The sequence below is a fragment of the Lytechinus pictus genome, chromosome 4, assembly GCF_037042905.1.
Source record: "Lytechinus pictus isolate F3 Inbred chromosome 4, Lp3.0, whole genome shotgun sequence".
Taxonomy (NCBI): domain Eukaryota; kingdom Metazoa; phylum Echinodermata; class Echinoidea; order Temnopleuroida; family Toxopneustidae; genus Lytechinus; species Lytechinus pictus.
Window position 1 is genome coordinate 17,425,314 of NC_087248.1, and position 16,312 is coordinate 17,441,625.

General features: G+C 38.1%; 1 protein-coding gene across 2 annotated transcripts in view; it reads right to left on the reverse strand.

Annotated features, from left to right (window-relative positions):
* Window positions 1-16,312, reverse strand: part of LOC129258919 (centrosomal protein of 162 kDa-like) — a 35,887-nt gene that overhangs the window by 16,529 nt on the left and 3,046 nt on the right. For both annotated transcript variants that reach the window (XM_064098524.1, XM_064098523.1), the window contains exons 3-18: window positions 16,138-16,306; window positions 14,738-14,835; window positions 14,046-14,136; window positions 13,382-13,421; window positions 12,691-12,740; window positions 10,521-10,803; window positions 9,385-9,446; window positions 8,626-8,672; window positions 7,633-7,663; window positions 6,927-7,079; window positions 6,233-6,418; window positions 5,466-5,722; window positions 4,413-4,605; window positions 3,226-3,356; window positions 2,478-2,735; window positions 1,543-1,689 (exon numbers count right to left, since the gene is read on the reverse strand). In XM_064098524.1, coding sequence (XP_063954594.1) covers window positions 1,543-1,689; window positions 2,478-2,735; window positions 3,226-3,356; window positions 4,413-4,605; window positions 5,466-5,722; window positions 6,233-6,418; window positions 6,927-7,079; window positions 7,633-7,663; window positions 8,626-8,672; window positions 9,385-9,446; window positions 10,521-10,803; window positions 12,691-12,740; window positions 13,382-13,421; window positions 14,046-14,136; window positions 14,738-14,835; window positions 16,138-16,306 — 2,196 coding nt within the window. The remainder of the gene's footprint in view (window positions 1-1,542; window positions 1,690-2,477; window positions 2,736-3,225; window positions 3,357-4,412; window positions 4,606-5,465; window positions 5,723-6,232; window positions 6,419-6,926; window positions 7,080-7,632; window positions 7,664-8,625; window positions 8,673-9,384; window positions 9,447-10,520; window positions 10,804-12,690; window positions 12,741-13,381; window positions 13,422-14,045; window positions 14,137-14,737; window positions 14,836-16,137; window positions 16,307-16,312) is intronic.

Here is a 16,312-nt window from a genome sequence, read left to right on the forward strand (position 1 = left end):
TAATAAAATCCTTGGTGCACTCGCTCATCGCGACACTCAAGCTGCATGCAAGCTAAAATGCGCACTGCTCTTGCAGATGAAAAAACAAACATTAAAACATGTGTATATCTTCATCCTGGTTTTAACAAAATGATTGAAAAAAAAAAAAAATACCTGAAATTACATTGATCTAATAACCATATTTGTGTACGTTTTATGAAATAGAGACATACAGAGATTATTTTTCTCAATAAATGACGATTTTTTTTTACAAAAAACGTATTTTTCAAAGAAAAAACGTACTGCCTGTTTTTGGTTGCAAAAACGTACTAAATACGGCTCAAACGTACTGGTTGGCAGGTCTGTGTAACTCTTTATAAAACTGGTCATAAGACCATGGTCTAGACGTCTGAAGCCAAAGACAGGGCCAAGGTCATGGCTACACATTTATCCTTATGACTGACCTCAAGGAACACAATACTAACTTAATTTAAGTTAAAGGTCTAGGGGTTATGACTCGACTTTCAATCAGAGGGGTGTGTTCGAATCAAAGTCATGGCATGTTTTCCTTCAGCAAGAAATTTACCCACATTGTGCTACACTTAACCCAGGTAATGTGTAATGGGTACCCAGGAGGATTAATTCCTTGAATGCACCGAACACATGAAGGCAGCTCGAAGTACAGTCCAACCTCTTTTATCCGGCCTCCCCTTATCCGGATCTCTCTATTATCCGGACGCACACTTGCCAAGATTTTTTTTTCAATTATATCTAGTACGTGAAAAGGAGATTTCAATGTAAACTCAATCATATACGCAAACTCACTTTGATTACATATATTTTCCAATATAGTCTACATTCAACATTATTTTTCATGAAAATATCTCACCCAAATTACTGAAAGAACTTAGGCAGGATAATTTTCCAGTCAATCAGGGCGCAGCGCAAACATTTCATCACGTTCTCTTTTTGTTTCCCAAGAAAAACAACACGTCTCGCTAGCGATAGCTAACACTAGGCCTGAATACGTACAGCGCCATCTATCATGTTTGAGCCTACATTTTGTATAACAATGGCTGACATGCAGAAGCTGCGATACCCGCCGCGATGAACTAATTGTAAAACTTTGTTTCATCGAGTCATTTTCTTTCTATCGAGGTATGCTCGATGTATACATGTACCTCAACCATTTTAGCAGGTAAATTATCCAACAGTTTTGGCCATCGATCATTTTCATTTCCGTTATAATACTGCCTATAATTTGCACTGACACTGCAGTGATTACTGTCTGTACGCGCGCCCACTACAATAGATAAAGTGTAGCTACCGCCATTGGGGAGCTGAGGCAGCAGCTGCGTGTATTTAATATTGGGTCCCCCAGATCCGGATAAATCCCTTATCCGGATTGGTGCTGGTCCCAACGTGTCCGGATAAGAGAGGTCAGACTGTATGGCTGGGGTAGCACTAATAGTGAGCCTCAAAATATATTACTTCTAGATAGATGGTGATATATAAATGCCAATTGTCATTTTTTTCATTAATTGGCACACATTTTGTCCTAACCTGTTGGTATCCTTGAAGCAATGTCTCTTGTTGGACGATCTCTCTCTGCATCAGCTTGAGCTGCTCCTCTTGGCTCACACCTTCTGGTGTTTTCCCTGAAACCAACTCTCTTCTACGGGCCTTGTCCTGATCATCCTGGCTATTCAACTAAAAGGATGATGATGATCAGAGTCACAAACAATGATATCAATGACAGATGTTAGAATTCCATGTCAAATCTGCCACGAGCCAATCAAATGGCACTGTTTCAGTAGCTTACAACAACGTTGCTTATAACCATCAATAAAAAGCTTTATGTAACAAGGCCCTGGCCTGGTATTCTCGACAAAACATATCTCAAGCAAGACAGTAGTGGTATTCTTTTTTTTTTAACGTTATTTGTAACCTTTCACAAATTTACAAATTCATTACGATTTGAAAACGAGAGAATGCACTCTAGATACAGTATATTATTTTCAATGATCAACCTAAAGCTAAGATGAACATGTTGGGTCAAACTATGGCAAACTGTGAATGCTCAAAGTGTTACCTACATCCATTACACCTCATTCTCATTTGCTCCTGAAGTATAAATTAAAGTTAGTCAAGTGTGTTTATTACTCTTTTAAAATTAAGTTTACTTCATAACATTTCATCATATCTAAAAGAGCTCTTGATATCAAAACAAGATGACTACACACACTGAAAGTATGATAATAATAATAATAAGTAATAATAATAATAATATTAATAATAATAATAATATGTCCATTTATATAGCACAGTTACTATGTGCATATACTCAACTGCACTTTGATACTTGGTATCATATATATAAAAAAGAGATTGCAGATAATGTGATGGACAGTATCTTCCTGAAAGACAATCTATTGAAGAATAATCCAAAATGATAATGATACAATAAGTGATGACATTTGCCAAAAAAAACAACTTACTTTTGCAACAAGAACAAAATTCTCTTGCTTTAGTTTGAAGATCTCCTTCTCATGCTCCAGTCTCAGCTGTGTCTCTTTGCGTTCACACTCCCTCTGTAGGTCCGTTATCTCGGCTCTCATCTTGGCGTTGAGACGTCTCTCCTCCTGCCACTGCTGCTGCCATTCATTCACCTCAGCGACCAGCGCCCTCTCACGAGATAGCGTGTGAAGTTTGGCCTCCCGCATGCTGGCAGAAAGGATGGGCTCATCGGTGGATTGCTGAGAAAAAGAGAAACAACAAGATAGAGAGAGAGGGGATGAGTTATGTCAGTAAATATGCTAAGATGTCACCGCATTGCTGCATAAGTTTTGATTTTAATATTATTCTAATTAACCTAAGAAATTTAAATCTCACAATCATTGTTTTTTATGCTTGCCACAATTAAAACTTCCCTTTAACCATTAACATGCCATGAAAACATATCTGCACATCCACTGGAGTGCCACGAACACATTTTCGTGCAATGGTCATACAGCTATTGTGATGCCTATTGCATTTTGTGGAGTACATTGCATGATGAGTGATTCAATTGTTCAGTTCAGCTTATGGTCAGGAGGTTTAACGTTATTCTCTCAAGAGTGATTCCCTTTTTTTATAAATAAAACAATTAAATATAGACTGTTTGGAAAAATATGGCACTCACTGTTTACAGTGAATGGCACATTAAGAGTTAATCAATAAGGCTCTAAAATAGTTTCTCCTACTCACTTTAAGGGGTGGGGTGGTTCTTCTACCATCAGCGAACTGATCGTGAAGGTACGAAGCAAAGGAATCCACTGAAGCTAGAAGATGTCTCTGGGATTTATCATCTCTTCCATTCAATGCTGGGATCTCAGAACCTGGAAAAGATATGGATATTCACTGAGCTGTGACCAATAATGTCTGAACCTAGCCTTTTGACAAGGTTCCATGGACATAAGTGTAGGGGGATTCTTTGCCATTAATCATAATAATAATAATATGTCCATTTATATAGCGCAGTTACTATGTGCATATACTCAACTGCACTTTGATACTTGGTATCATATTATTACCCTGGCTGTAGCTGAGCTGCCATATTAATAGGCACTAAAGCGTTCAAGGAATAAATCCTACCAGGTACCCATTCACCTCACCTGGGTCAAGTGCAGCAAAATATGGATAAATTTCTTCCCGAAGGAAATTACACCATGGCTGGGATTCGAACCCACGGCCCTCTGTTTCAAAGTCCGGAGACTAATCCACTAGGCCACAACACTCCACATGGCTATAAACAAAAACGGATAATGGAAACTACATTCGGATGATGTTTAAAGGTTTGCATGGTGGCATAGATAATCGTGAAACATGTTTACACTACACCTGTGGTGAGTCCTAGATGGACTACGAAAAGTGGATAGAGGTAGGGGTGAAATAAAGAGACGAGAAAGTGTAAGGTTGGGGGGTAGTATTCTTTACGGAGATGAGTGAAATCCTTAAAAGGACTGTCAAACGGAAGAGGTGAGAGAGAGGCTTGAGAAGTTTGGAAAGATGAGAGAAGGCTGGTTAGAATCGGCGATGGAGTTGCAGAGCAGAAGTTTCAGGCAGGTTGACCGTCCATATTCTGGAGACTACAGAAGACATTACACTAATAAGCTGCCTGGGTAGCCTTTTGAATCATCATCACCATCATCGTCGTCATCGTCATCATCATCAACCAAAAACCACCATCATTGTCCCGCATCAGACCCTATACACTATATAACAGGCCTAGGAGGCCATGACAAAAGGCTAGTCTAAACCAGACTTCAGGGTGCACTATACAACTTTCCCTTTAACCATTACATTAATTGCATCACCATCATCTTCAAAGACCTAATGACTCCTTAAGCAGGACCACACTGATATCCACATAAAGAGACATACTAAACACTCACCCTTGACCTTCTGCTTGCCAACATCGGCCGGTGACCAAGCAGCCTTCTGACCGGACTGCTTTGGTCCGTATCCGGAGCTCCTAACATGTGAAAAGCGCCCTCTCTGTTTAGATGGAGTTCTTTTCTTGGACACTGGCTTCCGTGCCTGAGAAGGCACGGGTTGGGCACTGTCAATGGACTCGATGTCAGCACCCTGGTGGAAGTAAACAAGGGAGATGCGGAGATTATAATAATGAGAAGAGAGAAACAAGCATCACATTCCTGCCGGCTGACAGGTACACATGTTTTTCCGAACAATGATAATGCAGGTTCCACGCATGTGCTTATCTGTGCTGGCAAACTTCCATTTGCAGGCTTTTCAGTCAAGAATTCAATATTTCACAAGTACAGTTTGCGTAAACCTACTATATCTGGTTTGACGATGATATGGGAACAACCTTAATTCCAAAGACTTTCTAATGAAATCATTACATGTACATGTACTTCCTACGACTACCTGAGTTTAGCTACATATATAACAGGGCCAGGGGGTGTTTCACAAATGATTCAATTGTGGGCAATTCCGTAAAATAAACCTTTTTGTACATCTGACCCCCATTTTTCTCAAGTTTTACTTCACTTCATGAACTGACCAAGTCATGGTCCTTTTAGAACATCACAGACTATCAAAAGACCCAGAAATCAGAGCCAGAAAATTTCATGATGATCCCACATATATGGGGTCAGACGTACATATTTTATGGAATTGGCCTTGTGACTTAGAGTCGCATTTAAATTCAAGTTGCATGCGGTATAAAAGGCATCACCACACTGGTTAAAATCAAGCTTAGAGGGTTCGCTTCTCCATATCAATTTATAAGATTGCACTTTATATATCGTGTACTTGTTGGCATTTAAGCATGACTCTAAGTCACACTATATGTGAAACACCCTCCATGCAACAGGGTTCAGCAGCCAATCAGAATCAAGGTTACCATGGTTGTTGCCATACAAAAACAGTTGTAACTCTTTATGAAACGGGCCCCTGGTCCGTAATGAAGTACATGTACTTACACTAGCCGATTGAAGATCCATCCCTCTAAGCACAGGTGACGCAGGCTGAAGATTGAAACCTCTCGCCTCCCCACCTTCAGAGACGGGACTCAAAGCAAACCCTCTGGCCTCGGAGTCTGTACCACGGACATCTGTGTCATGTGATCCAATCCCTGTCTCCTGATTGGCTGGTTGTAAATCCAACCCTCGCGTCCCTTGATCTTCCCTGGAGGGATAGTGCGCAGGCTCGAGACTGAAACTTCTGGTCTCATCTTGGGCTGGAGACAAACAATGAGAGGAAATTTTACTCTTAGAAATAGTTGGAGGATATGGAATTGTCTGGAATGAACAATTTCATACACGTAAATGGCAAAACCTTAAGGTTTATCACTAATCAGAACCGCAATGCGTTATGGGATCGAAAAGGGGGCAATCAAGCTAGCTCCCCACACACGCACTACGGACAGTCCGCAGTGCGTGTGCGCAGAGCTAGCTAACAGCCTCCTCTTCGATCCCATGATGCATTGCAGTTCTGAATAGCGATAAACCTTATTGCCCCAAAACAAATTGACAGAATATAAATGCAGGATTTCTACTGAATACTAGCATCCCTAATAATAAGTTATTATGATTTTTAAAAATGATTAACGATGATTAACAATTATAACATATGACACTATATTCAATACAACTCGGTTGAAATAACCCTAGAGAGTGTATTCAAATTTTCTTCCTGCATCAAAAATTCAACGAGAAAGAAAAACAGGACAAATCAATGATCCCCTTACCATCATTTTTAGAATGCCTTTCTTGATTTGCTTCCCGTAGTATATCTTCTATAGTGCGTTCCTTGTTACCCTTGTTGACCGAGTGATCCATGTCCTCACCAAGGTGTAAGGTAGGTGTGTCCGCTGCTTCCCTCAAGATCGCCTGGAGAGCTTCCAACTCTCCTGTAGTACCACCAGTACTTAGACCTGACAAGGAAGAAGGATAGAATAAAATGGCTGGCAATTCCTGAGCCTTGTTAAATTAGACTTTTGTGTACTACTTGGAACCAGTGTTATCACATTATGGTAGGTGCTGGTCGGAACCTTCAAAAACTCAAAATTGCTGGCTGGCGCTCAAAGAAAAACAATATGAAAAATATATTTTCATGTTTAAGCAATGAAAACTGACTAGTCTACATTCGCCCCTGAATCCACGTGGAAAGCCATCGAGAAACCAAACTTCCACCATAACCCTGCTTGTAAGTTGTCCAGATATTGAGCAATGTTACCATGGCAATTTCAACATATGGAAGAATTACAATTAATGGTAAGTTTTCTGCCACTTGGCCCAATGTGGCAGATTATATATCATCCATTGCCTTATTTTCTGGTAAGTAATCATAGATGACAAGAATGAGTTAGGGCATTACAAGGCCATGCTGGAGGCGTGCAAAATTCATCTCAAACACTGTTAGACTCACAGGTACGCACTTACCTCTAGTATCTGTAGGAGCAAGACCTGTTGGTCCAGAATTTAAGAAGCCTCCTCGATTGGTAGAAGGGGCGTCACCATGCCCGCCTGCGGGTGGAGATCTCCTTGGAGCTTTCACTGGACTAAGGGTTGTGTCAATTGTATCCAGTAAAGCAACTGCATGTTTGAAAATAAATGTTATCATTGAACAGAAAGATATTTAAACCTTCCGCTGTCAACTTACTTTCACTTAATAGTAAGAAAAGAGCTTTTGGACAGTGCAGCTGAATACGTTTCTCATAAAAGTGGTGCTATACAAAAATCCATCCTTATTATTAACAGTATCATGATTATTATTTGTTTCAAGAATGACATCTTGCAATAATCTTTCTAAAGAAAGTACACAGTCATTGAAGAATGGAACAGATAATTTTTCACCCAAATCCACAATAATAAGACCTGTACTTCAAGAGGCAATGATTTTTTTACAGGACAGATTCTCCACTTCTCTCTGTTCTGCCAAATTATTATTAAAACATGTGTAAGTTCAATATTCATGTCAAATGCGTAAATCTGCCGTAGACATTGAAGGAAATTTTTGATACCATGGGACTTAGGAAAGGAACTATGCATTACATTACTGATGTGCACCAAGACAATTAATAAAACCAAATCCAAACACTTTCAACAAACAAGATTAGATCGTTTAAAAAGGGTAATGAGAGCTCACCTTTCCCTAGCATACCGCCATCAGATTGGTCCTGAATAGTAGATACAAGAAGAAACCATGTGATATTCTGTATAAGTAATATCTGTATCTGTAGTTCCAATGGCCCATATTCTGAAGTCAGGTTTAACTTAGACCATGGTCTAACTCTGTGCTAAAATTTTGGGAAGCCAAAAGTGTCATTTTTTAAATTAAGTTGTATGTTTCTTATGTTTACTTTGCTCTTTCCTGATTCATTGATGGTGAAAACAAATCATCTATTTATACTTCCTAGACAATTATGAATGATTTGAGAGCCAAATGAGCTGAAATAGGATATCTCTATAGTTAGTGATTTATGTAACAATTGGCTATCCATACTTAAACCACAACTTTAAACCTGAGTTTAAGTTAAACCCGACTTCAGAATACGGGCCAATGTCTCTAAATTCAGTCTTAAATTTGTATGATGTATTCAGGTTTAATATGATAGTTTTTATTTTTTTCTTTCCCTCTCATTCTACCTTTTTTAGAGTGCTAAGCGACTTAACTTTAATTTGTACTTCATAAAATTGAGTATTATTATTTCTATTATTAATATATCCATAACATTCTGTATTAATATGGCACATGCAGAGGAACATAATTCTAGTCGTCGGATTGAAACTTGCCCGTAAATGGTTCTGTTTTCAATGCGGTTTTATTTTGATGAGTTTTGCATGCCAGTTCCCACAAAGGTTTGTGTACAATACGGAAACCTTATACTGTTAAAGATTAAACATGTCCAACCCAGTATATATACAAGATTTAAATGATCAGTCACAAATCATGACTTTTAATTATCTTTTAACATGACTATACATTGACAAAAAATCAAATTCAATTTGACAACAATTTGAGTCAATATGGCCAGTTCATACTTCTTAATCAATTGTAAACTGGTAGGAGCTTTAGAAACAGCAGAATCCAGTTCACAGCAGGTTGAAAGTAAAGGCAAATTTATTCGCTGGATTTTACCTTTTCATTTGGAGAAGACTTCTTCGCCGGAATATCGCCTGCATTACCTGATGTAGGAAAAAGAAAGAAAATAAGTAGTCCTAACAGAGATGAAAGTAATGTTATGAAAAACCATAATTTTCAAGCTGTATTTAGAAACAGTTCACAAAATATTTTAAAAAGTTTGCTTTTAAAATAAATCTTTAAGAAACAATACTCACGATTCATTTGTTCTCAGAATAAATTTCCATCCATCTTTACCAATTCAATTCAATTTCAATTTATTTTTCTCAGTATAAAAACAATATAAATAGTACAAACATGAAATAAATCAGACATAGACATAAATAAAGTATTATACTGAAAGGGTAGCAGCCAAAAAGAAATTAACCTTATGTACGACCGACCCAGATGAATACACATACCTTAACCCCCCCCCCCCACCAACCAAACACACATACTGTACATGTAGGCTGTGAAATTGAAAATACACATAAATTTAAATAATGCATTCTTAATAAAATTCAAGGGATGTCATCCTCTTGTATATGGCAATGAATACATTTTTTATGTCTGAGACATTTTGTGTGAACTTTAAAATAATATTTCTCAATTTCTGTGAAACAGAATAATATCAATATATTTTTTCTGGAACGAACCCACATAGCAGAGTATTGATACTGCAAGCAAGTACTTATTTTTTTAAATCTGAAAAATGGACAGTTGACATCTGTTAATTTCTACACTTCTAGAGCACACTATAAAACAAGTGTAAGTTACCAGAGTCTGCTGGAAACAAATCTTCCATCTTCTTGACCTGTTGGCCAGTGTCCTCTGGAGATCTACATGATAGGAAATATTAACAAATCATATGAAGAAAGAATAAATGAATTCAAGTTTATCAGACATTCATAAAAACTACGAAAAAGGGTCTGTTCTGTTAACGTGTGAATAGGTTTTCCACATACCATGAGTGACCAACAACATAGAATGCAAGAACAACCATATCATGAATCATGATCGTAAGCATTAATCTTTGTTTTAGAACACCAGGGAGATGTTTCACTGAGAGTTAAATAATTATTCACAAAAAAGCACCATTCATATGATAATAAAATACTATTTGACCCTAAATGAAATTTGACCTGGATCATATGATCCAAGACTTGTGCAAGATGATCAGTGATATTTGATTACCCTTATGTCCACATTTCATGAACTAGATCCATAGACTTTCAAAGTTATGATGGCAATTCAACAAATACCACAACATGGCCAAATTCCATTAACCCTGAATGACCTTTGACCTTGATCATGTGACCTGAAACTCGGGCAGGATGTTCAGTGATGCACCATTACCCTTACAACAAAGTTTCATGAACTACATCCATATTCTTTTAATTTTAAGATGACATTTCAAAATTGTTACCTTGGTTAAGATTTCAATCTTGATTCCCCAACCATGGTCTTAAGTTTATTGACCCTAAATGACCTTTGACCTTGGTCATGTGACCTAAAAACTCAGACAGGATGTTCAATAACACATGATTACCCTTATCTCCAGGTCTCATGAACTAGGTCCATATAATTGCTAGGTTATGACATTTCAAAGACCTAACCTTAGGTTAAGATTTCAATGTTGACGATGCCGCCGCCGTCAGAAAAGCGGCGCCTATAGTCTTGCTCTGCTAGGCACGTTGATACGAAAATGAAGTACTTAATCAATTATCATTATTATTATTATTTTATTCGGCAATTAAAAATACATAAATTATAGTACAATACAAATCACACAAACAATAGAACATAGGTGACATGGTACAAAGGACCTGGAATAGAGATGAAGGGGCTGCCTGGGTTTGGAAAAGGTAAACTGAATTACCATGGCCCACAGGCCTTTTGGCAGTAACACTCACCCCATGTAAGCCGATGGGAGTGTCCCCATGGTACCCATAGTGCCTGATAGATCAGCCTCTCTGTTCAGTCTACTATAGTCTACGGTTCTCTCTGCTTTCTCTTCAAGCTCCTTGAAGAACCTTGCCTTGTCAGCCATCTCTTCAAGCGTCTCGGCTCCTGGTCCGGTAGATCCGAAGGTGCTCAGGCCTCCGTATTGATCCTGACCGGTGGAGCCCATAGTGCTCTGGCCTCCATAAGGATCCTGGCTGATTGATTCTCCAGTTGTAAGGCCTTCTGTTGTTTCTATAAAAAAACAGAAAATGTGGTATAGGGATAGTAAATTATAATTTAATTATATAGAATATTTGCTTCCATCTTAATAATTCTTCAATATTCATGACAAAGATAACATGCCAAATAGAAATAGCTCATTTCTGGAAAAGCCTTTCATTAAAGGATTGAAATATTGTCTACTTGGTGGATGAGATTAAACCTAGCATTCCATAGAAAGAGTGGATAAATAAACCATTGCTATGAAAATAACATCCAAAGAGGATATTCCTAGTATACATTTTCCATACTTCTTATTAAAGAGTCTAATAAAAAAAAAATGCTTTGTAACACATATGAGGTCTTGCAAAATCAAAAGCCATTTGTAAATGCATATGTAGCTACCCGCACACACAAAAATGAAAATATCATTCACTATGAAAACAACTGCAGATCAATACGCTCTTTATCTCCTTGATTTTTCAAAATATGTATGATTTTGAAAGGTTTCTGCTTTTACTATTTATGTATAGAGATATTCATATTTTCTTAATCTCGAGTGCAGTAGTTTCACGGTACACCATGTATTCATTCTCCTGGGGTGGTATTCTGAAAACCGTGTTAGCACTAAAACGGTGTTAGCTAACACGAATGGTATTCTGAAAATCGTGTTAGCATGAAAAACACGTGGGTCAAGTGGGAACACCGCGCACGGTCATGAAATACGCAGTGCGCAACCCCCATACGCGGTGTTAGGGAGGGAGATAACACGAAATTCGGTATTCTGAAAATGGTGTTATCAAAATTTGGTTCAAAGATAACATGAACATTAAACACTGCGCTAAGGAGAGGTTAAGTTGGGGACGACAATGGTTGCACTACTTATAGGAGACGCAAACGATCGAGGCCTCTGTCTCGGACCCATACTGTCTGAAATAATCCATTCTTAATTGCCACAATCACCCCCACATCTAGGTCTAACTTTTTTTTAGCTGCAAGCGCTTACAAAATGATGTCACAATGCAGGTTTCGTGTCACGTCACATCGTGCGCACTCATTTTTATTTTTTTCCCCTGAAAATTCTGCGCGATCTGTTTTTCAACAACGCATTTGATTGGATTAAATCTATGCAGAGTGGGAGGAGCTGAAGATAACACGAAATGAGATAACACGCAGATAACACGGTTTTCAGAATACCGATATGGGGCAGACCTGCCAACCTCTAGCAATGAAAATCTGTATTCTGTGATTAAAAAAACTGTATTTTTCTCCAAAAAAGTGTATTTCATAATAAAATGCTTGGCGCACTTGCTCATCGCGACGCTCAAGCTGCATGCAAGCTAAAATGCGCACTGCTCTTGCAGATGAAAAAAAACAACATTAAAACATGTGTATATCTTCACACTGGTTTTACAAAAAACGTATTTTTCAAAGAAAAAACGTACTGCCGTATTTTGGTTGCAAAAACGTACTAAATACGGCTAAAACGTACTGGTTGGCAGGTCTGTTGGGGGTATGTTAGGGGCGTGTTAAATCAGAGAGATAACACGCTATTTAACACGAAAGTTAACACGATTTTCAGAATACCGCCCCAGAAGACAACAAGAACACACTTGTTGAAACATACGCCCATGGAACCACACATGTACATGGTCTACTACACTACACTCTTCTTCTTTGCCATGAAAACCTTTAGAAGCTACATTTCTCAATCTATTATAATTGCATTACAACAAATTTTCAACAATTCATATCACACTTGAAATAATCTTACCAATCTCCCTATTTTCGATTATTTGTTTCCTTCCCTTGTTTTTCATATATCAACTGCCTCTTGAGCTAACTCATCATCCCCTCCACCCACAACAACCCATAACTCTAGTATCAGCCTTACTTCTTAAAGAATAAACTATGACTCACCTGACTGACTGTATGTATCCTCAAAGCTGGCTTGCTCTGGTATGACTCCACTGAGAAACAAAGAAAAAAAAAATTAAATAAATAAAACATAGTTAATAACAATAATCCGCTTTTATATAGCGCATAATACATCGGAACGACATGTCAAAGCGCTTTACAGATATATTATTACCCCGGTCATCGGATTCAATCAGTCATTCCTGCACACAATGTGTGCACATCCTCCACTCCCTGGGGAGTATTCCAGTCAGTCGCCGGTGAGGTGCATAAGGTACTGGAAAAGCTACAATGACTTTCACATCCTACCGGGTACCCATTTAGCATGTGGGTCGAGAGTGGCTAAGTGTGGATTAATGCCTTGCCAAAGGACGCCAGACCGTGGTGGGATTCGAACACACGACCCTCTGTTTACAAGGCGAGAGTCAGAACCACTACACCACGGTTCCTCCACAAGAAAGGTGTTAGTGGGTTTTTTTTTCAATTATCCATAGTAACCTGTTGACTAATGAATTCTGTAATATCCATAGGCTTTGAACAGGGACCCATCCGGTTCCATCAGACAATGGGTTGATAATAAATTTTGATAGAGAAAAAAGAATTGTGTTACGGCATATACATGTAAAAGACAAAAATATAAAGTTGAGTCTATACATTTCAATGCATTAGATAGAAAATGGGCAAAAGTTCTTACCTTCTTTTTCGACTTTCCTCAAACTTTTCATCAAAGTCATCTACCAATGAAAATAATGAAGAAAATTACATAAATAATGGAATTTCATGAAAACTATTAACAAAAAAAAAAGATTAAATATCTGCAACAGGTCTCTTTATTCCCTGTAAATTATAGATAAACTAACAGTAACAAGACAATACTAGTATACTTAAATACCACAAATCTCGGTACACTTAGCTTTTCATAATATCATCAAAAGTAAACATCAGCTTACCCTATCAGTGAAACATGGAGCAGTCAATATCGATATTTTTAAATTGTAATATGCAGGAAAAGTTTTTTTTTTTTTTTGCCTAATACAGTACACCAACATGAAGCTTTACTGGCAATGAGATTAGGGGACCGTTTCATCAACATTTTTGTCTGACAAGTGGTCAGATCTGACATCTTTCCTTGATTCGGATTGGCTGAGAGGCACTATTACTATAGTAACTGTCGGATCAAATGGGACTTGTCAGATAAAACGTCCTCTGGATGATCGACAAGTCCTTTCATGAAACGCTCCCCTGGAAACATATAAATAATTATTGATAACTAAATGTAGATAATACCACAGATAACAGTAAACTATGCATCTCTTTTAAAATTGTATTTACTTTCTATTTCTCAAATGCATGCTCACCTTCTTCTAAACTATCTCTTCTGATCTGCTTTCTTGGAACTTCAGAGGTCTTTGCGGACTCCACTTCGTCCTTCTCCTCTATACGTTTTCCCTGAAATATTCAATATCATACAAATAAAATAAATCCTATAAGGTAAGCAAAACTAGAAATATCACTGAAGGTGATAAATACCCCTGTCCAATCCTGTTACCATGGCAATGCATTTTCCAATTCATTTGGAAAAATTGGTCTTGCCTGTCTTTACCCCAAGACCAATATTTCTGCAAAAATTTCTTGAACACTGGACAAAAATGAGGAAGTAGTTTATTCCACATGATTTTATCAAATTTCTGCCATAATATGCTGTTACCATGGCAACAGATTGTCTGACACATGTTAAAATATGTCTTGCACATCTTTAACTCAAGACCGATGAGTGAGCCGAATCTTTAAGAGAATTGTTAAAAAACTGAGGAAGTAGTTCAATCCACAACATCTTCAACTGAACAACCACCAGACTGACGTACACTGATTCCTACATAGCGGTCCCCCTCCAAACTTCATTTGGCAGGGGCATAAGAAGTCATATCCTTAAAATATGATGTATCCATATAATTTCAGACATTCAAAATTCGGCTCATATTGATATGATGAATCACTGTCTGTATCATAATAAATAACAAAACATAAAAAGTTTATTCTTTCTTTTTACCTTCTTTAAAATGCCCTTCGGGACTTCTTCATCTTCCTCTTCCTGAACATCTCTAAGAGGAGTAGATTGTTTCTTGGGTTTCAACCATTTCATGCTGCCTGCAAAATCAGATTTTAAAAAGTATAAGGAAAATTTCTTCCCTGTTATGACATAATGCATTCATATTTTTTTGGTTAACAACCCTTGAGGTAACATTAATCATCAAATAAATGTAAACCAGGGGCCCATATTCATAAGGAATTACAACTATAGTAACTTTGCCATTATGGCAACTACCATGGCAGGGGCAGCGGAACCAGGGGAAATGGGTGGGCTTCAGCCCCGCCCCCCCCCCCCACACACTTTTTTTTCTAAAACCTGTGTATAAAAACGTGAATATGACCAAATCAGGGTACACCAGATTTTAGCAACATGGACTGTAGAAGGGCATTTCATTGGTGTAAAATGTGACTTTGACTTAGATTTTCAAAGCTCTGTGAAAGATTTCTTAGCAGCAACATTTCGCATCGCAGCTCCCCAGAGTCTGTAGGCTGCTATGTTAGCTAGCTGCAGTGGCTTAATTAAGCTCATACCAACCTGCTGGATATAGCGGTACGTACTGTCATGACTATGCAAACATTGTGTGTAGATCAAGGAAAAGGGCACACGACGAACTGGCTTGCAATTTGAACTGTAGAAAGTTGACAAATGCGTGCAAAATCAGGAGAAAAATTGCACTACTCCTAAAAATTATTGGTTGCCTGATTCGCGCCACCAAAACTTAGCATTTTTTAATAATGGTTGCCCGAGGTGAATTTCTGGTGGCCTCGGGCCGCCGCTAATGTCGAGCCTTGGACAATGGCAGAGTTTCATTAGTTGTAAGTATTCATGAAACAAGCCCCAGGTGGGTGAATGCAGTATCAGAGAGGCCATCTGGGATAGAGTAGAAAGCCCCACTCTCTACAAGATAGAAGGCCCTCACTTCAAATCTGTATCCAAACCACCTTTCACATGCTAATGTGATTCAGAGAGCACAGATTCTCTAAACAATCTCAGACATTATAAAGGTCTTTATCCAATGGGTTCGTACAGGTAATAACTGACAAACGTCGCCAACAGGGAGTTGACATTTCTAGTTCTTCACTTTAGATTTTTATATTACTCATCTTTTGTTGGCGGGGGGTAATGTATGTTGAAATTTTTTTTTTCAATAATTGACAAACGTTGCAACCAGGAGTTATAATTTGTAGTTCTTCAAATTAAATTGTCATATTTATCCATCTTTAGTTGGATGGGGTAATGTATGTTTGAAAAAATATATATTGAATTTTCAAGAAAGAAAGGAATGTCTTCTTATTGAATCTATTGAATGAATACAAAAGATCTTGGCACCGCAAAGACAAAGGGCGCACATAGCTTACTTGGTGTAGAAGCGGGTTCATTATCAGCGTTCTTCTTGCCTCTTCCACTCTTCAGTCCATAGTCATCATCTCCTTTCATCCACCATGGGGTACCGGTGTCTTCTTTCTTCCCTCTTCTTGGACTTCTATTCCGCTTGCTGGTGAAATCCATGGAGTCATCGGAAAGAGACTAGAA